We start from the raw sequence: 26,003 nt of genomic DNA on the forward strand, positions 1-26,003 counted from the left end.
GGACATGGTGGATGTCTACAGGATGGACATGGTGGATGTCTACAGGTTGGACATGGTGGATGTCTACTCTACAGGATGGACATGGTGGATGTCTACAGGTTGGACATGGTGGATGTCTACAGGATGGACATGGTGGATGTCTACAGGTTGGACATGGTGGATGTCCACAGGATGGACATGGTGGATGTCTACAGGATGGACATGGTGGATGTCTACAGGATGGACATGGTGGATGTCTACAGGATGGACATGGTGGATGTCTACAGGATGGACATGGTGGATGTCTACAGGATGGACATGGTGGATGTCTACAGGATGGACATGGTGGATGTCCACAGGATGGACATGGTGGATGTCTACAGGATGGACATGGTGGATGTCTACAGGATGGACATGGTGGATGTCTACAGGATGGACATGGTGGATGTCTACAGGATGGACATGGTGGATGTCTACAGGATGGACATGGTGGATGTCTACAGGTTGGACATGGTGGATGTCTACAGGATGGACATGGTGGATGTCTACAGGATGGACATGGTGGATGTCTACAGGTTGGACATGGTGGATGTCTACAGGATGGACATGGTGGATGTCCACAGGATGGACATGGTGGATGTCTACAGGACGGACATGGTGGATGTCTACAGGTTGGACATGGTGGATGTCTACAGGATGGACATGGTGGATGTCCACAGGATGGACATGGTGGATGTCTACAGGACGGACATGGTGGATGTCTACAGGTTGGACATGGTGGATGTCTACAGGATGGACATGGTGGATGTCTACAGGATGGACATGGTGGATGTCTACAGGATGGACATGGTGGATGTCTACAGGTTGGACATGGTGGATGTCTACAGGTTGGACATGGTGGATGTCTACAGGATGGACATGGTGGATGTCTACAGGTTGGACATGGTGGATGTCTACAGGATGGACATGGTGGATGTCTACAGGTTGGACATGGTGGATGTCTACAGGATGGACATGGTGGATGTCTACAGGATGGACATGGTGGATGTCTACAGGTTGGACATGGTGGATGTCTACAGATGTGCAAACCTCCGCTGCAATGGCCTCAGTAAACGTGTACATGGTAATCTAGGTCAGAGAGGATCTGTCCTCAACGTCATTTCGCCTATACAAGCATTTTATAATTCTATTATGCAATAGAAGATTATCTGAACAAAAGAGAAAATATTGGATTTTGATCCAAGTGACCAAGAGAATGCTAATGACCATCAGAAATACAATAAACATACCGCACCTGAATTGACCTTCTTACATTCTCAGCTCACATGGCAAGTAAAGGTTTCAAAAATAAATCCATCATAACACAACAAGCTGCATCCGAAGAACAATATTTGAAGAGCATTGTCCAAGAGCAGGATAATCTCAAAGCTTTCCAAACACCCTCTTCCCCTACAACCATTCATCTTCTTGACAGCAGCTCTACAGTACACACACCATGGTAACAAAAGGCTAGTGAATGTCAACAGTAACGTTGCGGCTGCACCATAACCAAACACATTGAAGGATAAGGTCATGGTGACAATGACAGATTGAAACACAATCTTCTCAGAACATTGCTTACTAAGTCCTAAGTCCTACAGATAGACAAAGCACACTGTTGTAGATGAAACTGTAACAGAAAGTTACATTCGGTCCATAGTTGAGGGTGTTGATAGCAATGCTACAATATTAGCTAATAATTCTATACACACCCTGTGTAACTATGTTGTAGAACATGAAGGACATTCACCTGTAAATGAAAGGACCTATACTTCAAAAAAGTCCAGCATTTTCTATACATTATAGAAATATATATATATATAAGGCACAGTAACAACATTGGTTGTGTTTTAGATTTGGTGATATATAGCATATAGTAAAATGTACATGTAAACGTTTACATGAACTTCAAAGCTTTCCTTAACAGAAAGTGTCACATTCTCCATTTTTGGATGAGAGGTTCTGAGCGTATTGGACGGCATCGCCAATGGTAAAAAATAGCCTCTCTCTCTCTCCTTCCTTTTCTGGGTAATACCCACCTCTCTGCAGACAGTCCAGTACTGAGGTGTTACATTGGGCCAGTAAGACCTGTATCCCCAACTCCTTATAGTCCTTGTGTACTTCCTTCAACGCATTCACTCCAGCTGTATCCAGAAACAAGACAGGGCTACAGTCTATGACCAGAGTGTGGAAGTTGACATTGTTAGGTAAAAAGACTTTGGTAGTTGCTTCTTGTTCTTTGCTCTGAGTCCCCCTCTCCCTCGACCCCGGCTCTGTCCCATCTGTCATTTCCTGCTTCCTCCTCTGCTTCTCCAATTTCCTGCGCCGGGCTTTCTCCTTGACGGGGTCCAAGCCCAAGCAGCGGTACAGGGCCTTCTTGAAGAGGGTCTGGTTGGCATAGTAGATGGGCGCTTCATAGCGGAAGATGGCCACACCTGGCTGGGTCTGCAGGCCCTTGTAAGAGGCCAGGTCTTCATAGAGGTCTCCACGGCCGGTTGCCTGACCCAGCTCCAAGGCCTGGGCTCTCTGGGTACGACCCAGGACGCAGAACGCTGACACCAGTACGCCCACTAGTAGACCCAGCTCCGTGTTCACCAGTGCAGATGTTGCCATGGTCACCAGCCAGATGAAGGCATCCACGTGATTCACTCGCCACATCCGCGGGACGTCCATGAACTTACGAAGTGCCCCGCGGAGGTTCACCACGATGATGACCGCAAGCACACACCTTGAGGTAATGATATGAAAACATTTCAGTTAAATTAAATTTGCATTATCAATTAATAAAGAGATAATTATCTTAAATATAATTCATATAATAATAAGCTTTATTTATATAGCCCCTTTCATGCATAAGAATTGTAAAGAGTGCTGTACAGCGCAAAACTGATTAAAAATGAAAACAACTAAGACATCCGCAAGTAATACAATATTAATACAATACAATACTGTGCAAAAAAAGAAAAAGTAACAGATTAAAATTAAAAACATACAATAGGAATAACGAAGAACAGTAAATGAGTAAAAACATGATAAAAACATTATCTGGTCAAGACTAATATCAGGTGGTCCACTACCGCCGTTAACAGTTGATGGTTTGCAATCAGATTCACTAGCCATGTCATGTAGTTTTAATCAAACATACACGCTTCCAAATTATGCTCAAATACTCTGAACGGTATGGGCCCACATACGTGATAATCTTCTGTTAATTAAAATATGTCTAGTTTCAGTTTCAATGATGGATTGGAGCAGATATTGCCTACTCACTATGTCGACCGGTGTAACTCGTGATAGACGTAGCCTGCAGAACACTCGTGCAGATCACCCTGGACATTAACAGTAGGTTACTTCTCCAATCCAGTTCATGCCTCTAGCCATGTCAGGTAGTTTTAACCATACGTACATAATTCTAACATACGTACATATACATATGGACAGTACTTTTAACCTCCTAATTATGTAAGAGGTTAAAAGACGAAAATGTACACAACATCCGACTTGTAAGCCTAGCTCTGTACATAACTAAAGTTGATTCAGGGGTTGATTCAAATTCAAAGCAAGAAATAAATAGAAATGACATTTGTGAATAATATACACTGCTTAAAGAAATTAAGGGAACACTTCAAGGATATACCTCCACAGCCCATCACTGACACGCCAAACCATCACTGACACGCCAAACCGGATGATGTTGCAGGCAGCATAACGTTCACCACGGCATCTCCAGACTCTGTCACGTCAGTCACATGTGCTCAGTGTGAACCTGCTCTCTTCTGTGAAGAGAACGGGGCGCCAATGGTGAACCTGCCAATTCTGCTGTTCTCTGGCAAATGCCAATCCAGCTGCACGGTGCTGGGCTGTGAGCACAAGTACCACTACAGGATGTCGGCCCTCATGCCACCCTCATGGAGTCTGTTTCTGACAGTTAAGTCAGAAACATGCACACGAGTAGCCCGCTGGAGGTCATTTTGTAGGGCTCTGGCAGTGCTCCTCCTGTTCCTCCTCGCACAAAGGAGCAGATACCGGTCCTGCTGCTGGGTTGTTGCTCTTCTACGGCTCTGTCCAGCTCTCCTCGTGTAACGGCCCGTCTCCCGGTGTCTCCTCTACGCTCTTGAGACTGTGCTGGGAGACACAGCAAACCTTCTTGTGACGGCACGTATGGATGTGCCATCCTGGAGGAGCTGGACTACCTGTGCAACCTGAATGGGCTGCAGGTACCGCCTCATGTTACCAGTAGTGACAAGGGCACTCGAAAAATCAGTCAGGAAGGATAAGGAGAGAGAAGTGGTCTGTGGCCACAGCCACCCCCCTTTACGCCTCCAAACTGGAGAAATGGATATCCCAGACATTTAAATTGGTGTTATACTGTGATGATTAAGTGTTCCCTAACTCACTTCTTGCATCAAGTTAAATTCAAATTTACCAACCAACCTTTTGCTATATTGAGCTAATATAGAAGCCCACCAACTTACTTTTGTAGAGAATAGAAGAGGGGAGCGATGACCAGCAGCACCAGGAGCAGCACCAGAGCAGTCACCAGCCCAGACAGCTGAGTCTGGCAGCCTGTAGACTCCTTCACCAGGGTCTTCGTCAGGGCGGCACTGGTGGTGAAACAACGGAAGAAGGACGGCAGGATGTTACAGAAGCCTATGGCGTACATCTCCTGGTTGGCATCTACCACGTAGCCGTGTTTCTTGGCGAACATCTCCGACAGAGAGACTGTGATGGCGAAGCCCACGATGGCGATGGAGAAGGCATCTACTGCCACGTTGGGGATGAGGGACCAGGAGGGCAGCTGGGGTGGCAGGAAGCCTGTGGGGATGGCACCGGCCACCTCGGAACCGTACACCTCTTTGAAGTGGCCAAAGTGGGATGCCAACGTGGCACCGATGACCACAAACAGCTCGAAGGGGATTGGCGCCTTGAGCTTGGACTTGAAGCGGTCGTTGAGCTCCTTGGTGGGCACCAGCACCAGCAAACAGATCAGGCTGGTGACCAGGTCACACAGGTTGGTGTTGGGCAGGTTCTGGAAGAGGCTGACCCAGGTCTTGATGAGGGTGCCCCAGCCCCGGGCACGGGGCAGTTTGAGCCCCAGTAGGTACTTGAGCTGGGAGGTGAGGATGGTGAGGGAGGCCCCAGTCGCGAAGCCGCTGAGGAGGGAATCTGAGAGGTACACAGACACAAAGCCCACCTGCAGGAGGCCCATCAAAACCTGCATAGAAAGAAAGGGAGAAACAGAGAGGGGAGAGAGTGAGAGTTTCTGTGCACAGACAATTTCAATGAACCAGTTATTACAAAATTGCAGAAGTAGTTCCTCAAATATATATTTTTTGGGTTTGTTTGTTTTAAAGCAGCAAACACTACATTTCCCACCATTGCTCCTCTGCAACACACATACCTGGTAGACCCCTGCAGTGAAGGTGACCGTGGCCCCCACCAAGATGGCGTAGCAGCTCTTGTCACAGGCCGGCCCTGCCGTGGCGTTCCCCAGGCTACCGTACAGGCTGGTCTGGTTGGTGTCTGTGGAGTAGCCCGCCAACGCTAACTCCCTATCCACCACCTGCCCCACCAGCAGACACAGCACCCCAAAGATGCCCACAGAAATGTGGCGGGAGGAACCAAACAGGGTATAGATGATGCTGGAGAAGAAGGAGGTATAGAGGCCGTAGATAGGGTCCTGGCCAGCTAGAAGGGAGTAGGCAATGGACTGGGGTACTAGTAATATGCCTACTATGAGACCCGACATGAGGTCGCCCAGAATCCATTCTTTGAGCTTATAGTGTGGAAGCCATTTTAGGATAGGTACGAAGCCCAACACCTGAGCTTTGGCCCTCTCTGAGCTGCATGTGCACTGCTTTTTCAGTCTGCGTGATATGGCTTTCTTCCAGTGCTCCTCTTCCTTCTCCCGCCTCTCCAGGACTAGAGGGACTTGTTGGCCGCTCTCAGATCCCTCCTCCACTGCAGTGCAGCAGTCCTCCCCGTCCATCACAGCTGCCCCTTCACACCCCTTTACAGATAGGGAAGGTTAGTGGAAAAACAGATTCATACCAGCTCAAACTTGATGATGTGATTTGGACATTTTTGTCATGACAGCTTTACAACACACCCACTGAGTGAATGTAATGTAAATGTTGTCTGTTTAAGACATTATGTCAACAAGATTTTACAGTTTATTGAGGGAACATTAAATTATTGACCCTAGTGATCAATCGCTAAAGAGAAAACCGAGGGAGAAAATGTTTGGTCTTGGACTAGAGCCACAGAGCAAGTAGAATAAGTATGAAAATGGTTGATTGTCAGTATATTATAGTATATTATTTCATCTACATTAACTTGTTTGGCGTTTAGCAGACGCCTTTAACCGAAACGACTTACAACAAATACATTTGACTAAGTAAGTAATCAGTTGAATAAGAAAATTGCCTTTCAGCTGAACTTCTCTGTTCTTGGAAACTTGAGCCCTTCAGGCTGAGTGTTGGTCTATGTTCAGATGACAGCCTACTTTACACCAAACACAGATCTCTGCGGTTGAAGTCTACTAATAGGATTATAGGTCATGAGACAAATAGCCTCTCTGCAGCCCAAGAAATGAGTGGTAGAGCATTGCCTTCAACAGTACAATTAAAAGTATTGTTGCTGAATGTTAACATATGTATTATAAAATACCAATGACGTGTTTCACATTCAAATACAGGGATGTTTATTAAAGTCTAGTTATCACAGCTACTTCAATGTAGTTTTCTGCATCTGACCTGTTAAGGGATTAGAATGTTATGAATGAGGACTATTGTGATCAAGTTGCCAACGTGTACACACCAGGTAGAGAGGTAGAGTAGTTGAAACAACAGTTCAGAAAATCCATACATATCTCACATAGAATTATATTCAGAATGTTCAGATATTCGTTTACAGAAAGTCACTCACCTGAGTCTGTTCCTATTGATTTATTTACGTGTAACAAGTTATTTGTACTTTGTTTCATTCCGCCTCAAATTCATTGTAACACTCGACTGGCGTACGTCATGACATATGAAGCCCAACACGAACGCCCCCATCACATGATAAAGTCCAGCCTCTTCCACGTGACAACACATATTCGTAGTTTATCGTCCAATTAATGCAAAACATTATTATAAAAATAGAACGATAATCGGAAGTAATTAAATTGTAGCGCGAATCGTTTTTAAAGGTCATTTCAATTGCCGGGTTGACAAACGAAATGTATAGTCACTATAATAGTGTTGCCAACGTCTGTACTGTAGCATAGTGCCCCCAAATGGCATGATGATGCTATAGCTTTCACATGCCAGACACACTCAAGCTCACTGGACATATTATATGGCTCCAAAAGAGTGTCAAGCAAGGTAGACTACTGATAGGCTAGTCAACTTTGACCTCCTCCTCCTCCTCCAATATCTGAAGGATGCTGCAGGCCAAGGACACAAATAGAACACATGGCTATAGGCTATAGGAACAACCCAAGCTAAGGCTGTCAGCTAATATGTCTCACATAGGCTATGTTGTTTGTTTTGACACAAATGCACTCCTGAACTCACTCTCATATTGACTTGGTTGCCATTTCATTACGTCCACATAGTTGTCAGGTAATTTGTACATTAGATAACATTAACATATAACAAGTAATGCTAACTCACCAAAATTGTAAAACATTTTGGAGTCTTACTCTACATTTTCAAGGATATATTCAACTTGCAAAATTCAAGGTGAAGAGTTGTATAGAGGCCCTATATGACCTACTCCGAAATATGTCATTAGTGTTCCCACTACGTAGTAGTAGTAGTAGTAGTAGTAGTAGTAGTAGTAGTAGTAGTAGTAGTAGTAGTAGTAGTAGTAGTAGTAGTAGTGTAGTAGTAGTAGTAGTAGTAGTAGTAGTAGTAGTAGTAGGAACAGTATTGTTATTGGTTGTATACTTATTATTATTATTTTCCCCAGCTTTGGTCAAATAGTTCAAAAAAGTTCCTGACCAAAAATGCTATGAATGTGCATGCCACAACTAGAGAGCATCAGAAACTACGGCAGAAAGAACGACCATGATTAGACCATAGGTGGCGCTATAATAACCTAAAGTAAATAATTAACTTTATCCGTTGGATGAACATCTATGAAACTTGGTACATATGTGTCTTTCCTCATGGGGAACATATTTGCCTTAAGAACCCATAAGGTCCGCCATGATGGATTTTTCTGCAGGTGCAACATTTAGCCTTAAAATCAACTGTAGGTCTGATTGGTCCATTCCAAGATGGCGGAGAAAATTATATGACAACAAATAGTAATTGGGACAGAATTGTCAAATTCTCATAGATTTTGCTCTGCTAGGTAAAGTCCCTGAGCAAAAATGCTATAACTGTGCATGCCACAACTAGAGAGCATCAGTAATTACCATGACTAGACCATAACCGTGGTGCTATAACAAATAGAAAATCAGGTAACTTCACAATGCTGGCATTTCTACCCGGTTGTATGAAAATGTATGAATCTTGGTACATATGTGTCTTTCCTCATGGGGAACATATTTGCCTCAAGAACCCATAAAGTCCGCCATGATGGATATTTCTGCAGGTGGACAATTTGGCCAAACTTTAAAATTATTTAAGTTTTCACTTAAAATCAATTGTAATAGATTGGGCCAAAATTGTATATGAACATGTGTGGTGCATGTCTCTCAAGGATAAGAGATCAATTTAAAGATATCAGAGAAAATGATATGAAAAGAAAAAGAATTGGCCCAGAATTTTCAAATGCTCTGAGAATTTGCCCTGCTACGTCAATATTTATGGCAGTCGACAGGCTGATAGAGGGCTCTCCAATGTGTTAATATGTCGAAACATTTGAAGATCTCAAAAAAAAAAAAGGACATTACAGATGTAATGACATTTTCAATGTTTCAAATTCTAGACATTTTCGACACGTCTGTGACTAATAATGACGGTTTATTTGGCGTGGCACAACACGTGCCCACCCTCCTCCCCTCCTCCAATCATTTATGAATACGAGAGGACAGAGGTCACAGGTCGCAATTAGCTAGCTATGTTTTCTGTCCAGCCTTTTCAATTTGAACCCGAGTGCAGCGAGGAGGACAGCAGAGAAGACATTACACAAAATGTTGATCAAAAGGAAGACGATCCGAGAGGTGAGGAGGCGCGAGTGGGACATAATCGCGGGTGTCTGTGCAGCAACTGTCAACCGATGCCAACCGAGATGGAGAGTGTAAACAAACTTGTTGTTTTATGATAAAGTGTAGTCTTCTTACCTGTGAGCTCTTTCATTAGCGGTGGTCGATTAAATGTCTCCAATGCATCTCCGGAAAGGTGGTGAGAGCAAAGACGCGCATCTTTATGCAGTTGGGTTCGTCCACATGCATCTTCCCACTACTTTCTCCTCTTCCGCTCATTCACTAACCTTGTCATTGCCTCTATGCTGTGATTGATTCAATTCAGCTTTGTTATGCACACCTTGAAACTGGAAAAGCCAAATGTGGTGGAACCCCAGAGAAACAGAGACAGAGGCCAGGAGAATATATAATGATTTATTATGGATTATATAAACAAAGAAATAGGCCCTACACTAACTAGTGGAAAAATAAACATAATGTGTGATGCAGGCGATAGTTATGGGGTGTGTAATTATACTATGTGTGTGTGCGTGTATGAGGTCAAGGGTGTTGTATTATGTGCTGCGATACTACCCTAGTGAGCAAAGTCCGAGATCCTTTTCGGGCCAGGGAGAGTGATCCATGAGAGAGTAGTCCAGAGGGGAGTCCAGGGGTCGAGCCAGGGAGGGAAATCCAGATGAGAGTAGTCAGAGGGGGTCCATACAGAAAGTTATGTCCAAGCGTTGGATCTCCGTCTGTAGCAGGGTTAAGTAGGCGGCTGTCCAGGTGGTGATTGGGACAGCTGGGCTGAAACGTAATAGCCCACACCTGCTGCAAACAGAGCCAGAGATCCGGCCCACTCAATCCGGCCGGGAGGGGGCGCCAGAACGAGGCTCACGGGGGCGTGTCGGATTAGGAGGCACAACAGTACCCCCTTCCTCAGGGGAGGCACCGGACGACGGACCCAGGGCCCCGGGGTTGGCTCGGTAGAAATCCTCCAATAAGGACGGGTCGGCGAGATAGGACGCAGGCACCCAAGTCCGGTCCTCGGGCCCGTAGCCAACCCAGTCCACTAGGTATTGAAACCCGCGACCCCGGCGGCGGACCTCCAGTAGTTTGTTTACCGTCCATACCGGGTCCCCATCATCCAGGACACGGGGCGGCGGCGGAGCCGGGCTGGGGGAAGACAAAGGGCTGGCGGCCACAGGTTTAAGCTGGGAGACATGGAACACCGGGTGAATTTTGAGGGAGGGAGGAAGGGTCAAACGTACCGCCGTGGGGTTGACGATACGGTCCACGGGATAGGGACCAACGTACCGGGGGTTGAGTTTCCGGGTGGAGGTTTGGGAGGTCTGGAGGGGCAGGTCCCGGGCCAACAGCCAAACCCTCTGACCTGGCTGGTAGTCAGGGGCCGGCACCCTCCGCCGGTTCGCGCTCCGCCGGGCGCGCTCGGTGGCGCGGAGCAACGCCGCCCTGGCGGTCCTCCACACGTTGCGACACCGGCGGAGATGGGCCCTGGTGGTTGGGACCGCCACCTCCAGCTCCTGTTGGGGAAACAGAGGGGGTTGGTAACCCAGGGAACATTCGAATGGGGACATACCAGTGGCGGCGCTCTCCATAGTGTTGAGGGAGTACTCCACCCACGGCAGGTATTTCGCCCAGGAGGAGGGATTGTGGGCGGAGACACATCGGAGAGCGGCTTCCAGAGCCTGGTTGGCCCGCTCGGCCTGCCCATTGGACTGAGGGTGGTACCCGGAGGTGAGACTGGTGGTGGCCCCAATGCCTCTGCAGAAGGCCCGCCAGACCTTGGAGACGAACTGGGGGCCCCGGTCAGAAACCACATCCGAGGGGATCCCGTGGAGGCGTACGACGTGGAGAGTTAGGAGGTCCGCCGTCTCGGCCGCTGTGGGCAGTTTCGGGAGGGGAACGAAGTGGACCGCCTTGGAGAACCGGTCCACGATGGTGAGAATGGTGTCGCACCCCTGGGAGACAGGGAGCCCAGTAACAAAGTCCACGGCGATGTGCGACCACGGTCGGCTGGGCACCGGGAGAGGCTGCAGGAGACCCGCAGGAGGCCGATGGGAGGCCTTACTACGGGCGCACACCGTACAGGCGGCCACAAACTCCCTGGTGTCCCCCCTGAGATTGGGCCACCAGAACCTCCTCCCGATGAATGCCGCCGTCCGCCGCTCGCCGGGGTGGCAAGCGAAGCAGCTGGAGTGGCCCCACTCCAACACCCTGGCTCGGACAGCTGTAGGCACAAACAAACGGTTAGGGGGTCCGGTCCTAGGGTCTGGTTCGGCCCGCTGAGCCTGTCTCACCAAAGCCTCGACGGGCCAGGTTACGAACCCCACCACCCGGGACGGGGACAGGATGGTATCTCGCCCCTCAGCGACACCCGAATCCGCCTTGGGGAACTGGCGGGAGAGAGCATCAGCTTTGACGTTCTTGGAGCCGGGACGGTAGGTAAGGGTGAAGTCGAAACGACTAAAAAAAAGAGCCCAGCGGGCTTGTCGAGAGTTGAGCCTCTTGGCGGACCCAAGGTAAGTGAGGTTCCTATGGTCAGACCACACCAGGAACGGTAGTTTGGCTCCCTCCAGCCAGTGTCTCCACTCCCTCAGGGCCTCGTGAACCGCCAGCAGCTCCTTGTTGCCCACGTCGTAATTTTGGGCCGCAGGTTCGTAGCGCCGAGAGAAGTAGGCGCAAGGGTGTATCTTCTGGTCCTCCCCCGACCGTTGAGAGAGGACCCCCCCGATCCCCGTGTCCGAAGCATCTACCTCTACGATGAACTGTCTCTCGGGGTCGGGGTGGATCAGCACTGGCGCGGAGGAGAACAGGTGTTTTAGTGTGCCGAAAGCGGTCTCAGCAGCGGCGGTCCAGCAGAAGGGCCGTGAGGTGGAGGTAAGCGCAGTGAGCGGCGCTGCGACCTGGCTGAACCCTTTAATGAACCGCCTCACAAATCCCGCGAACCCCAGGAAGCGTCTAAGTTGGGTCCGGTCCGTGGGCTGAGGCCACTCCACAACGGCCTTGACCTTGGCAGGGTCCGCCCGCATCTGTCCGTCCTCCACCACATTACCCAGGTAGGTGACCGAGCTGGTGTGGAAAACGCACTTCTCCCCCTTCACGAATAAGCGGTTCTCCAGGAGCCTCTGCAGGACTAGCCGGACGTGCTGGTGGTGCTCCTCCACGGACCGAGAAAAAATAAGAATGTCGTCAAGGTACACAACAACAAAAATGTTTAACATGTCCCGAAGGACATCGTTGACCAGGGCCTGGAAAATAGCAGGGGCATTAGATAGACCAAAAGGCATGACGCGGTATTCAAAATGGCCGAGGTGGGTGTTAAACCCGGTCTTCCACTCGTCCCCCTCCCTGATGCGGACTAGATGGTAGGCGTTACGTAGGTCCAGCTTGGTGAATACCTTGGCATGGGTGAGGGGTTCGAAGGTGGAGCTAATGAGGGGAAGGGGATAACGGTTCTTTACAGAAATGTCATTCAGAGCCCGAAAATCAATGCAAGGTCTGAGCCCACCGTCCTTCTTGGATACGAAGAAGAATCCAGCCGCGAGGGGAGAGGAGGAGGGCTGGATGATACCAGAGTTGATGGACTCCGTAATGTAGTTACGCATCGCCTCCTTTTCAGGGAGTGAGAGGCTGTAAAGTCTACCTTTAGGAAGGGTGGCACCAGGCAGGAGGTCTATAGGACAGTCATACGGGCGATGGGGTGGAAGGGAGAGTGCCTCGTCCTTGCTGAACACCTGGGCTAGGTCGTGGTAGATGTGAGGAACCCCGGTGAGGTCAGGCGGAGTGATCTTAGACTTGGGGTCGCTAGAGGGAGACAGGGCGGAGCGAAGGCAGGAGGCGTAACACGTACCTCTCCAGCCTAGGATCTGGCCCGAAGCCCAGGAGATGTGAGGTTCATGTCTCTCGAGCCAGGGTCTACCCAGCACCAGGGGAGACGTGGGGATCTGAAGGACAAAGAACCGGATCTCCTCGGTATGATTCCCAGAGATCGTAAGAGATATAAGCCCAGTGGTGTGGGTGATAGTTCCTAGGGAACGGCCATCAATGGCCCTAGGCATGATGGGGCGGTCTAGAAGGACTAGGGGGATGCCCGCCTGGTGGACTAAGTTTTCATCGATTAGACAACCATCAGCCCCGGAGTCGATGAGGGCGCTGACAGACAGGGTGTCCTTCCCCCAGGTGAGAGTGGCAGGGAATAGGCGACTGGGGGTGACCTGGGGCTGAGAGAGAGAGGTGTTGCTCACCAGTATGCCCCCTACTGGTGAGCTGGGTCTTTTGGCCGGACAGGACACGCCCGGATGATGTGCCCCTCCTTGCCGCAGTACAGGCACTGCTTGTTGAGAAGCCTCCGTTCTCGCTCCTCTCGCGAGAGCCGAGAGCGGCCGATCTCCATGGGCTCCCCAGCCCCGGAAGTAGCCACGAGAGGAGGCAGCATGGGCAGAGAAGGGGGCGGGGTCGTTCCGGCGCGATCGGTAGTGGGGCGCGTGACAGCTCGCTGGACGCGGTCGGTGCGTCGTACCTGGAGGCGTGCATCCATCCTAAGGGCCAGGGTAATCAGCTCATTAAGGGTGCCGGGATCGTCGCGCACCAACAGGTCCTTGATGGAATCATGTAACCCCTTGTGGAAAAGGCTGAGGAGGGCTCCGTCATTCCAGCCTGTCTCCGTGGCTAGAGTACGGAACTCGACCATGTACTCGGCTACAGAGCGGGAACCCTGGGAGATGGCTAACAAGCGGCCGGTTACATCCTGCCCGTCCTGGGGGTGGTCGAACACGAACCGGAACTCCGCTTTAAACAGGGGGTAATCCGTGGAGTATCTTGAACTGCTCCCGACAGCGGCTATGGCCCATTTGAGCGCTTTGTCAGCGAGTAGAGACATGATAAACGCTACCTTGGCCCCGTCGGAGGAGTACTTGGAAGGCTGGTGCGTAAATACTAATTCGCACTGGGTCAGAAAACCCCGACAACAATCAAAGTCACCATGGAATGGAGCGGGGCTGACTAACCTGGGTTCCCAGTGAGCGACAGGAGGATAGAGCGAAACGGGGTTCACAGGATCGACCGGGGGATTAGTCATCTGCCCAGATATGGAACTCGTGTCAGGGGGTGGTCTGCTGCCAGCGGCGATAAGGTCCAGAGAACGCTGGATGGAGGCGAGAGACCCGGACAGGGCGTCCATCTTCGTCTCGAGACTATTTACAGCCCCGACGGTGGCACGGGTGGTATTCTCCAGTACGGCTATCTGGCCTTGGACCGTGGGGAAGGCCTTCTGGAGCTCGGCCTGCAGACTGGTAAGTTGCGTAGCATGGCTATTTACCTCTCTGCGTAAATCTACGACTAATGGGAGAACCCCAATACCCGGGGAACCACCCTTGTTCTCTGGAGTTCCACCTTGGCTCATAATGGCTTGGACATACTGTTATGCACACCTTGAAACTGGAAAAGCCAAATGTGGTGGAACCCCAGAGAAACAGAGACAGAGGCCAGGAGAATATATAATGATTTATTATGGATTATATAAACAAAGAAATAGGCCCTACACTAACTAGTGGAAAAATAAACATAATGTGTGATGCAGGCGATAGTTATGGGGTGTGTAATTATACTATGTGTGTGTGCGTGTATGAGGTCAAGGGTGTTGTATTATGTGCTGCGATACTACCCTAGTGAGCAAAGTCCGAGATCCTTTTCGGGCCAGGGAGAGTGATCCATGAGAGAGTAGTCCAGAGGGGAGTCCAGGGGTCGAGCCAGGGAGGGAAATCCAGATGAGAGTAGTCAGAGGGGGTCCATACAGAAAGTTATGTCCAAGCGTTGGATCTCCGTCTGTAGCAGGGTTAAGTAGGCGGCTGTCCAGGTGGTGATTGGGACAGCTGGGCTGAAACGTAATAGCCCACACCTGCTGCAAACAGAGCCAGAGATCCGGCCCACTCAATCCGGCCGGGAGGGGGCGCCAGAACGAGGCTCACGGGGGCGTGTCGGATTAGGAGGCACAACAAGCTTAACATTATATATCATTCACAAATAGCCTACACAGACAACTTTACTCTGCTTCATATCACTTAAAATGTTCGTATTAACACTTAGTGTATATTATCATCATAGCATAGTAGCCTATGTATATCAGGCCATAATTAGGTGACTGGTACCTTACAGGCCTGTGGTCCTAGGGTACTTCATAATATCATAGCTTAGTATATCATGAGTTCCACTTGGCCCATATTAGGTGAGTGGTCTACCCTGTCTGTAGGTCTACCCCCTATCTGTCAATCTACAACCTGTCTGTAGGTCTACCCCCTATCTGTCAATCTACAACCTGTCTGTAGGTCTACCCCCCTGTCTGTAGATCCACCCCATGTCTGTCAATCTCACCCCATTTATGGTTATGGAGGCATATCTGTAGGAACACGCCCCATTGCCGCTTGTGTTTATATTTTTACTTGTAATGCTTGATATTTGGTAGTTAGGCTATTTGATCTAGATTTTTTTTAATGACTTAACACATTCCTTTTTACAATATAGTAATAATAAATATATTTTTTTAAAACATCATCATTTCCTTTAGAGATTGAAAAACTCATATAGAAATGGTAATCTTAAATGGCATGAATAGAAGCATACTAGACCTGCCTGTAAAGTCTCAACCCTAAATACTACAAACCTATTCTTAGTAGTATGTCATCTTAGCTGTATCTTTGATATATTATTTTAATAAACAGACCTCTAGCTCTATCCAAATTCCCAATCCAGCCAGAGAGCTATTATGCGTGTTCTCTCAATGGAAGACATAAAAACAATAACCACTCATTCACTTGTATCTGTTTGCTACTATGTAATGACGATGATAATATGTGATTTTATAACAATGTTGTTTTCCTATTAAGATATTATTTGATGTAAGTTGATATGCTAAGACAAATATCTGAATTGTTCAAATCAGAAAATACAGATTTGTGTGTGTGTGTGTGTGTGTGTGTGTGTGTGTGTGTGTGTGTGTGTGTGTGTGTGTGTGTGTGTGTGTGTGCGTGCGTGCGTGCGTGCGTGCGTGCGTGCGTGCGTGTGTGTGTGGTGTGTCTGTGTCTGTTTCTTGAACATTACATTATTTTTCCTTAGGGGTGGATCTTGTTGGGTTGAAGGAAGAATTCCATGTATCATAATCCCAATGTGTAATTGGATGGGGGATTACCATCACACATGACCATTTAAAACGATCCAGATTATCCTCATTCTTTCTCAGCCACCTAGTGCAGGTGAACAGGACAACACAGCGACATAAGCAGTGAGCTGAAGACAATACCAGCTCACTGGCTGGCTTGCTGCCTTCCCATTCATACTGTATTCTACAGTGTAGAGTAACCCACGCAGTCACAAGGCTGTCCTCCAACACAAACTCAACATGGCGGCTGTGGACAAAGATGTGGCCGAGAAGTTCCTGGAGAGCAACCCTGCCTTCGCCAAGGAGTACTACGATGTCAAGTTCCGACCCAAGATCATCTCAGACCTCTTAGGGGACAAGAAGGCGGCTGTGAACCTCAGCTCCTTCCATGAGCTGAACAGCGTTGAGGAGAGTGAGATCATGTTCGACCTGGTCAGGGACCTGCAGGACAACCAGATGCAGATGGAGAGGGCCATCTTCAACCTCATGCGCCACCTGAGCTTCATGGTCCGGTCTGAGAAGATGAGCCTCTTCATGTACAGGATGCGCAACGGCACGGCCGAGCTCGCCACACGCCTCTTCAATGTGCACAAGGACACCGTACTGGAGGAGTGCCTGGTGCCGCCCGACAGCGAGATTGTCTACCCACTGGACATGGGCATTGTGGGTAATGTGGCCACCACCAAGAAGACGGTCAATGTGCCTGATGTCACAAAGGTGAGAAGTGAGCATCTCTTTGGTCACGTTTATCTATATGAATCAATATACAAATAATAATAATAAATTCAATATTCAATCAATATTAATATTAAAGTACTTTACTGCCACTGCAGTGTAGTACTGTAGTACATACTTTAACCTCTAGGGGACAGCATGACACCATTGAGTCTCTGGTATTAATTCCCCCAAAGCCAGTCCAATCTTATTAGAGCCAATACGTTTGACATTTGAAAATGATTGGCAAGCTTATTTTCATACAGTACACGTGTGACACACTACTCCCTATCCTTAGTGGATGGCCATCACTGTCCACACGTTTTGTATTAAACATTAGGTGACCTTAAAAGCTAATTAGGCTGTTCTCAGTGTATATATATTCCTTATTTTTTTTTCTTGTTGTGTGATATATATATATATATATATATACACTGCAATATCCTGTGTATAGATTGATTACTAGTATTTACAGGGATATGTGAGACTTCCTTAAAATACAGACCAGAGAACCCATTTTGAGAACCCATTCTCACACAACACAAAAATCCTCTATGTTATCATGGCATTAGGGTGAAGCAAATTCTCAGATTAGATTAGATTAGGTTCAACTTTATTGTCATTGCAGAATACAAGTACCAGACAACAAAATGTAGTTTAGCATCTAAACAGTACTGAAAATGGTGATATAAAACATGACATAAAAGATGACAGTGATAGTGATAGGTACAGTATGGCAAGTACGTAGTTTAGAGGTATATACAGTTAGGAGTTATGTACAGTTAAGATAGGTATGTACAGTATGGTATGTACAGATAGAGGCTATATCAAAAAGAGGTAAAAAAAATGGTATGTGCAATAGTAGTATTTGTAAACAGCAGTAGTGCAAAGGGTAAATGAGTGTTCACATCGACCAGGGGTGTGTGCAACCAGCACTAGTGCAAAGGCAAAATTAGATTGTCCACAGTGGCCGGGGGGAGGGGGATACTGAGAGTCATTGTACCCCATGTTGTGGGGGGGGATTGTTCAACAGAGTGTGTGTGTGGGGGGGATTGTTAATCAGAGTAACAGTTCTGTGAAAGAAGCTGTTCTGGAGCCTGCTGGTACAGGACCTGAGGATCCTGTACTTCCTGAGTCTCTTAGATATACATTGAATACGTTTTAGATTGCTCCAGTTGGCTGGCTTTCGTATGGTAATGAAAGCATGACCAGAGCCTTTGGTTCTTCCTTCTGCATAGTAAAAAGCACCAGTACTATTCCTTGAATATGTACCAGTGGAGGCTGGCACATATTCATATTCTGACACATGCACAAGACGGGCCAGAGCCGGCTTTACCTCCTGAGGAGGCTCAGATTCCTTGATGTGTGCAGGACTCTGCTGTACATGTTCTACCAGTCAGTGGTGGCCAGAGCAGTGTTGTATGTGGTGGTATGCTAGGGGGGCAGCCTCAAGGAAGGTGATGCTTAATAAGCTTAAGGAAAAGGAAGCTTATTAGGAAAGCTGGTTCTGTCCTCGGTGTCACTCTGGACACTGTAGAGGAGGTGTTCAAAAGGAGGAAGAAGACCAATTTCCTGACCATCATGGACATTCCCTATCTATCTATCTATCTATCTCTCTATCTATCTATATCCATCTATCTAACTATCTATCAATCTACCTGTTGGAGGTAGAAATCGGAGTACAGGCTCAGTATTATGCATGGAATGGAATGAGGAATGGCATCATTTGTACCTCCACAGCCTTCCCAGATATGGAAGTGTGTGGTGTGGGATTACAAGCGTTTCCCCTCCCCCACTGGGTGTGCAGCGCTGCTGAGTGTTACCGGGCTGCTAGGGGATAAAGCCCTTTAATCTCATCTGAATTAGAGCGATCCTGGATTATTTCTAAAGGTCATAGCCTAAAGCCATTTTCACCAAGTCAGCATAATTACAAGGGAACTCACCTTTACTCCATTTTGCATTCAGCTTGTGGCATCACCTCGTGGCTCCTACTTTAATCCACCTGTTATTAAACATGTGAAACGTGTTACTGCTTCTCCAGGAGAAATAACCTACAATGAAACTGAGAGATGAGACCTTTCTTAGATGTCCTATGCTATGAAAGACAGTGTGTGAATATACTGCGAGATTAATTCAAAACTCAGTTCCCATGATAGCATAATTAGTCATTCATAAACAAAGCAAAGTAACTTCATCATAAAAGCCCATGGGTGTTTGTGTTTACATAATGCAATTATTAATTGAACCTTTTCATCAAACTTTGGGGCATGAGAAGCATTGCAGCATACATAATCAATGGATGATAGTCTTAGGGGTTTAGGGTCAAATGTGCCAAACAGTAACAAGCTATCAGTCTATACCAGTGGAGGCTGGTGGAGGCAGACATTAGAGGACAGGCTCATGTAATGCATGGAATGGAAACATGTGTGTCAAACATGTGTGTTTGTTACCATTCCTACTACCATTCCATGCATTACAATGAGCCCGTCCTCTGATTTCTACCTCCAACAGCCTCCACTGGTCTGTACCACCCAGACCATTGACTGATGTTTGTTACTGTATTACTGTAGCTTTTGTAGGTAATGAACCTTATACTGATATACTGTACAGTATATAACCAGGTTGGAATTCACCTTGGTGAATCATCACACACCATCACAGACCTCCATAGCTTCAGATCATTGAAGAGAGCACGCAAGATTGTGGCTGACCCCTCACATCCAGCTCAGAGCTTGTTTGAATTACTCCCTTCTGGACAGCGGTACAGGGCCATCAGGTCAAAAACATCACGCCACTTGAACAGTTTCTTCCCCAAAGCCACAGCCCTCCTCAATAACTCCTGATCCTCCTGAGATTGCACTTTTACATGTTTTTGCACTAAGTTATACAGTATATGTATTCACTCTTATTGGTACTGTATATATTGTCTTGAGTATTGTTGTGTTTGTCATCTTGTTGTTGTATGTACTGTAGCTTGTTCAGCATGGAGAATACCAAGTCATGTGCCTAGTGCACTGCACATGGCGAATAAAGTTGAATTGAATTGAATTCTTGAATCCTTTTCTAAACTCCACCCCTGCATACTGTACCTTTATAGGTAAACCCTAGTAATACTGTATATATAGCTATATATATTATACCCTAGCTATATATGTTTTTTTCCTCAGAACAGCAACTTCAGTGATTTTGTGGATGAAATCCAAGAGTACAAAACCAAGAACATCCTGGCTACGCCTATTATGAACGGCAAAGACATGGTGGCTGTCTTGATGGCAGTGAACAAGATTGATGGACCATGCTTCGATGCCAAGGATGAGGAGGTAGAACCACTCCCTAACCCCCCACCCCTCTCCACATACTGCACACACACACCGCAGGCATACACACACTGCACGCATACTCACACGCACACACGTACGTATATGTGCACAAAACACATACACACAGACACATGCGTGCGCACACACACAGCGTGTTTACAAATGTTTATTATTGTGTAACTGATACAGTATGTATTTATTGTGCTTAAAAGTGCCAAGAAGGTCTCTTCCAAACACTTCTCTAAATGTGCTTTTCTGTGTAGTATTTCCTGATCAATGATCAGTGATCAATGCGTCCTCTCAAATGAGTGACTTCCTTTGTGCTTCATAGACCCTGAAAAAGTATCTAAATTTCGGCAACCTGGTTCTGAGAGTGTTTCATCTGAGCTACCTGCACAACTGTGAGACCAGGAGGGGACAGGTGAGATGTTGTAAACCAAGGCCTCAATTCAATCAATTACAGATACAGATACTTTTCAACAACAGTGATAATTAATTTGGATTAATGCCCTCGACTGAACGGTGTGAAACTGGAACAATGTTACTCTCCTTGAGACCTGCTATGTCCAGTTGATTGAATTTGGGTCAAATGTGTTATTTCGTAGGCAACATCCAACCTGTACTTTCCTGCTTGACCCCCTGCTTGTATTGTTATGATCTCACTTCCTGTAGGTCCTGCTATGGTCCGCCAGCAAGGTCTTTGAGGAGCTAACGGACATTGAGCGACAGTTCCACAAAGCCCTCTATACCGTTCGAGCTTTCCTCAATTGTGACCGCTACTCTGTAGGTCTGCTAGACATGACCAAGACCAAGGTGAGCAGGAGTCTTCAACTGGCTAAACATCAACACACTAATGCCCAGGCAGCAGGACAATATTAGCTTGCAAAGTAGCTTGGTGGAGAGGAAGGCACATGTTAACCTTTTGTTGGACTGACATTAGCAGCCTTACAGTAACTGAGTCTGTCTGTTGCAGGAATTCTTTGACCTTTGGCCGGTGTTGATGGGAGAGCAGGCCCCATACGATGGACCCAAGACCCCCGATGGCAGAGTGAGTAACTACAGTGACAAAATGTGCAATATATATGTGTTAGTATCAGAGTAGTACAGTATATGATCAGTTTCAATCAGGTCTTATTCTGACAACCCATGTCCTTCTAGGAAGTGATCTTCTACAAAGTCATTGACTACATCTTACATGGGAAAGAAGACATCAAAGTCATACCGTGAGTCATTGGATAAATGGAAGGAATAATAATAATATATAATAATAATAATATATAATAATAATAGAAGTATCTGAAGTAACTGATGTATCTGAAGTATCTGAAGTATCTGCAAGTATTTGAACATAATTGAATGCAGCACAATTACAGAAGAAGACAGTAAAAGTTACTTTTAGTACTATTCTGAAAACAGTTCTATATCTGGTCACTGTCTCCCTTTCAATCAATCCTTGTTCCCCATGGCCCAATATTTCACTCAATTTAACTTTTAATATAGATCAGAATTATCCAGATAATGTTTTGCTATTCAGGATCAGATCTATCTTACGGGTTTGTTGTAGTATAGGAGAAATCAGACAGCTCGACCTGATCTTGGATAGCAAAAAATAATCATTGTGATCCAGGTTAAACGTTTTGAAATATTGGACCTAACCCTAACCCTTATCTTTCTCAGGACCCCTCCTGCAGACCACTGGGCTCTGGTCAGTGGCCTTCCCACCTATGTGGCAGAGAACGGACTGGTGAGTGGGCTCACTGCAGGACGTCTTCCCTCTGGACAACCATGGGGGCCAGACAAGCAGAAACGCCATTACAGTTTATTATTATGCAGCTGTCAAGTGCACACAGCCTGGAAAATGAAATGCGCTCTCGCACTGAAATGATGGATAATTGCAATTTGGTGGACATTGTAATTAATCGTGCGGTGCTTTTCCATCCCAGTGAGCATGATCACTTGTTTCTCCTCTTCCCCTGTCCTCTTCTATCCTCTCCTGTCCTATAGATTTGCAACATTATGAACGCCGGCCAAGATGAAATGTTCGCCTTCCAAGTAAGATGAGTCTGTGACTGTGGTGAAAGAGAATGTGAATTGTTCAAAGTAATCTCATCTCTGCAACTGAGAGTTATAATTACGTGGCTTTAGGGAGTCTCCTTCAGTAACCCAAATGACAAGAATAGTTCAACATACTATCCTAATGATAGTATGTTGAACATACTATCTGTCTAAACATACCTACTGTCTGTTTTGTGTTCACATTTCCATGTATTCCAACACTCTTGACATCAATGTAATTTTCTTTACTGTACCTTTTCAGAAAGAGCCCATGGATAGTTCAGGCTGGACCATAAAGAACGTCCTGTCCCTGCCCATCGTAAATAAGAAAGAGGAAATCGTGGGAGTGGCCACCTTTTATAACAGGAAAGATGGGAAGCCCTTCGATGAGATGGATGAAACTTTAATGGAGGTACTATGGAGTCCAGTGAACCACAGGAATGGGGAGTGTGTCTCTCTGTGTGTGTGTGTGTGTGTGTGTGTGTGTGTGTGTGTGTGTGTGTGTGTGTGTGTGTGTGTGTGTGTGTGTGTGTGTGTGTGTGTGTGTGTGTGTGTGTGTGTGTGTGTAGGGGGAGTATGGAGAGAACCTTGACTCACTGCTTTATAAATAAACAGAGAGAGAATGGACAGTGGCTGCATTATTTATAGGTTAGTGTTGAGCCCTATATGAAGACTATTCCATTATATTCTTACATTTTGGTAGGTAACAGATACAATATAATGTTATATTAAAAATAATGATGACATAGTCAATTATTATTTGTATTTATTTAAACAGCTTCCCAATCCTTAGTTTTTCTGTAATGCATCCTCCTTTCAACCCAATTTGATAATGTCTCTATGTTGATGTTGTATCTGAGATTATATCAATCCTAACTCTTTCTTTCTCTCACTCTCTTTTTATCACTCTACATCATTTTCTCTCGCTGCTGGTCATGACAGTCCCTCACCCAGTTCCTCGGCTGGTCAGTATTAAACACAGACACCTATGACAAGATGTTCAAGCTGGAGAATCGTAAGGATATCTTCCAGGACATGGTCCTCTACCACATCAAATGCAGGAAGGATGAGATTCAGAAAGTCTTGGTGGGTAACCCATGTTGTTCGTAAACAGGAGGTAAAACACATTTATAACACAGAACAAGCTGTCACATTTGATATGAGGTCATTTGTCAATGGTGCGATGTTACCGTCTGTGAGATTTAGATGGAAAGCCTTTGCAGACAAAAATAATCAAGGTTCTCAGGGAATCAGTAAATTGATTGATATAGTGCAGTTTCATCCAAGGTGAACATAGATGGTGTGTATTGCTTCTAGAACACACGAGAAAGATGGGGGAAGGAGCCTGACGAGTGTGAAGAGGAGGAACTGGAAGAAATCTTGGTAAACAACTTTCCTCCAAATCCATTTATTTTCTATTTACTGCATGCCTGCCTTCCTGCCTTTGAAGACTGCATAACACACTCACTGTTTCTCTGTTCCCTCAGTCTGAAGTGCTGCCCGTCTCCAAAGTGTCAGAAATCTTCGAGTTTCACTTCTGTGACTTTGAGTTTTCTGAACTGGACCTGGTCAAGTGTGGCATTAAGATGTACTACGAGCTGGGAGTGGTGGACAAGTTCCACGTCCCCCGTGAGGTAAGTAAAGGCAGCACTATGGGGTACAAGAGATTACCCAATAACTACCGGGTAGAACTACCAGATGTAGTGTTCTATTTAAAGATTAAGTTCATACATACTTATGTACAGAATATCTCATTGGGTAGGAGGAATGGCAGTGCCCTAGATTCAGAATGTGGGAGGGAGGTCATACAATCCATAGTACTAGTGTTCATGTGCTGAGGGAACGTCTTCTGTTGCCCTGGAAAGGAAGCTTTTAGGTTAAGGTATGGCCCTGATATCCAGGCCTAAGCAGCAGTCACAGGATAGTGGAGAGAACGCTTATTGTCAGAAAAGACACTTACTCTAATTTCTATGGAGGGGCACGGGCATTGGTGCCAGGGCTCAGAACATGCCTGCCACTTGTGGCTGTGATGACATTGGGCCCAGTGATGGTCCCACCTGGGTACATGTTCACATATCTTCCCCTAGGAGGACCTGTCACACAAGAGGGAAAGGTGCTTGTATCACTGCTCAGAGAAGATGACCACAGAAAGAAAATAAACTGGAAGTGTCACATGTAGCAGGGGTATAATCACCTTCTCTTATGGACGGGTTCACTCAATTTTGGAGACCAATGTTGCCCTTTGGTGGAGGTGGAGGTGGTGGTGAGAGTCTATTCTGTGGAAGAGTGTGAACAAAACATCAGAAAGATAAGAAATAACTGTCTAAATAAGACTGGGGCTTTTAAACTGTTTGAAGTGGGTACCTTCTCCCGAGGCACACTCTCCTTCACCCATCCATGAAGAGCATCAAACACCATCTTAGTAAAAAGAAGAGGTGTTAGAATCAGACTAGCACATCACAGCCATTTGTGTCTTATTGCATTATTACTTGTTCCTGCATTGCTATTAATGGAATAGTGTGTGTGTGAAGCTGCTGCAGCAAACAGGACAGAGATGTTTAGTTGAGATGAGGGATCACTGACAACGGTACTGCAATTCAAATGTTTTCTGATGGCCTCTCCCCTATAAACTCACAAGTTATGACATTGAATAGTAACTCACTTCCTATAGACTTCCTCATCTTATGTCTTATTCTTAAAATAGATTACCACTATCTAATCTTATGTCGCCATGCTACAAAATGGTTGCATTCAGTCTAATATGAGTCATTTGTTAACTAAAGATTCTCTGTAGAATATGGAGAACTGGTTCCTCCCAGGTTGGTTGCTACTCTCTGGCAGGCAGGCCTCTTCTGGTCTCCAAAGTGACATCCAGCTGAACCAGCCCTTTCTGCTGCTCTTCTGCTTTGTAGAAGAGGGTTCAGCTGTTGGCTGGCTGAGGGCTGGGGATGTTGGGTTTGTCTGGACTATTCAACATGTAGTCCATGTATCTACTCCGAACATCTGTGACAAAGAGAATTCATTTTTAAGCCTTCTTTATCTGTGCCTCCCTCTTAAATTACAGCACACAATCAGAAATCACCTTTTCTGCTGGCGTACACTTTACTCTGGGGGACCATAGGGGTGATGGGAATTGATGCAGGACAAATCTGAAATAAATAACAACCAATTTATAAATATGACAGTGGTTATTGTCAGTCTGACTGTAATGCAAAGCTTGAATAAGAACTTCAACTCACCTGGGAGATGTGCCTGAGTCTGGCAGACATTACCCGAAACAGTAGCCATGCATGGAAGTCCTACGCGTGGAGGGATCATGGGCGTGGAGAGCTGTACGTTATGAAGCTTGACACCATCGGAGGGCTTAACCCTGAGATCGCCTTTTTTGCTTTTTTTGTTTTTTTTAGATTTGACTACTGACCCTTAAATATATCATTGACTCACGCCAGCCTAAACATCCCAGTTGCCCATATATCAACAATTCCAAATTGTAATGGGCAAGTGTCCTTCATGTCTCAACTGTAGGAGTGTAGCCTAATGCAGCCTAAAGTACAGCCTAATGAATTTGGGATGATGTTTTGTGAGTGAGGTCTGTTATGCA

At 46.4% G+C, this 26,003-nt stretch overlaps 2 protein-coding genes across 2 annotated transcripts in view; one reads left to right on the plus strand and one right to left on the minus strand.

Annotated features, from left to right (window-relative positions):
- Positions 1 to 1,938: 1,938 nt before the first annotated feature.
- On the minus strand, positions 1,939 to 6,007 carry slc26a2 (solute carrier family 26 member 2; the record flags this gene model as incomplete). Its single annotated transcript, XM_080527147.1, has 3 exons — positions 1,939 to 2,746; positions 4,494 to 5,233; positions 5,420 to 6,007. 3 exons carry the CDS (start codon positions 6,005 to 6,007, stop codon positions 1,939 to 1,941), a joined length of 2,136 nt encoding a protein of 711 aa, XP_080383273.1.
- A 10,546-nt stretch (positions 6,008 to 16,553) lies between these two features.
- pde6a (phosphodiesterase 6A, cGMP-specific, rod, alpha) overlaps positions 16,554 to 26,003 on the plus strand; it is a gene marked incomplete at both ends in the record, with an annotated part of 21,264 nt that continues 11,814 nt past the window's right edge. The window contains 12 exons of the mRNA XM_080527148.1: positions 16,554 to 17,030; positions 20,195 to 20,347; positions 20,679 to 20,768; positions 21,020 to 21,160; positions 21,321 to 21,395; positions 21,506 to 21,570; positions 22,025 to 22,091; positions 22,352 to 22,399; positions 22,665 to 22,814; positions 23,345 to 23,488; positions 23,720 to 23,785; positions 23,890 to 24,036. Coding sequence (XP_080383274.1) covers positions 16,554 to 17,030; positions 20,195 to 20,347; positions 20,679 to 20,768; positions 21,020 to 21,160; positions 21,321 to 21,395; positions 21,506 to 21,570; positions 22,025 to 22,091; positions 22,352 to 22,399; positions 22,665 to 22,814; positions 23,345 to 23,488; positions 23,720 to 23,785; positions 23,890 to 24,036 — 1,623 coding nt within the window. The remainder of the gene's footprint in view (positions 17,031 to 20,194; positions 20,348 to 20,678; positions 20,769 to 21,019; positions 21,161 to 21,320; positions 21,396 to 21,505; positions 21,571 to 22,024; positions 22,092 to 22,351; positions 22,400 to 22,664; positions 22,815 to 23,344; positions 23,489 to 23,719; positions 23,786 to 23,889; positions 24,037 to 26,003) is intronic.

Source organism: Nansenia antarctica (assembly GCF_963989245.1).
Source record: "Nansenia antarctica genome assembly, chromosome: 3".
NCBI lineage: Eukaryota > Metazoa > Chordata > Actinopteri > Argentiniformes > Microstomatidae > Nansenia > Nansenia antarctica.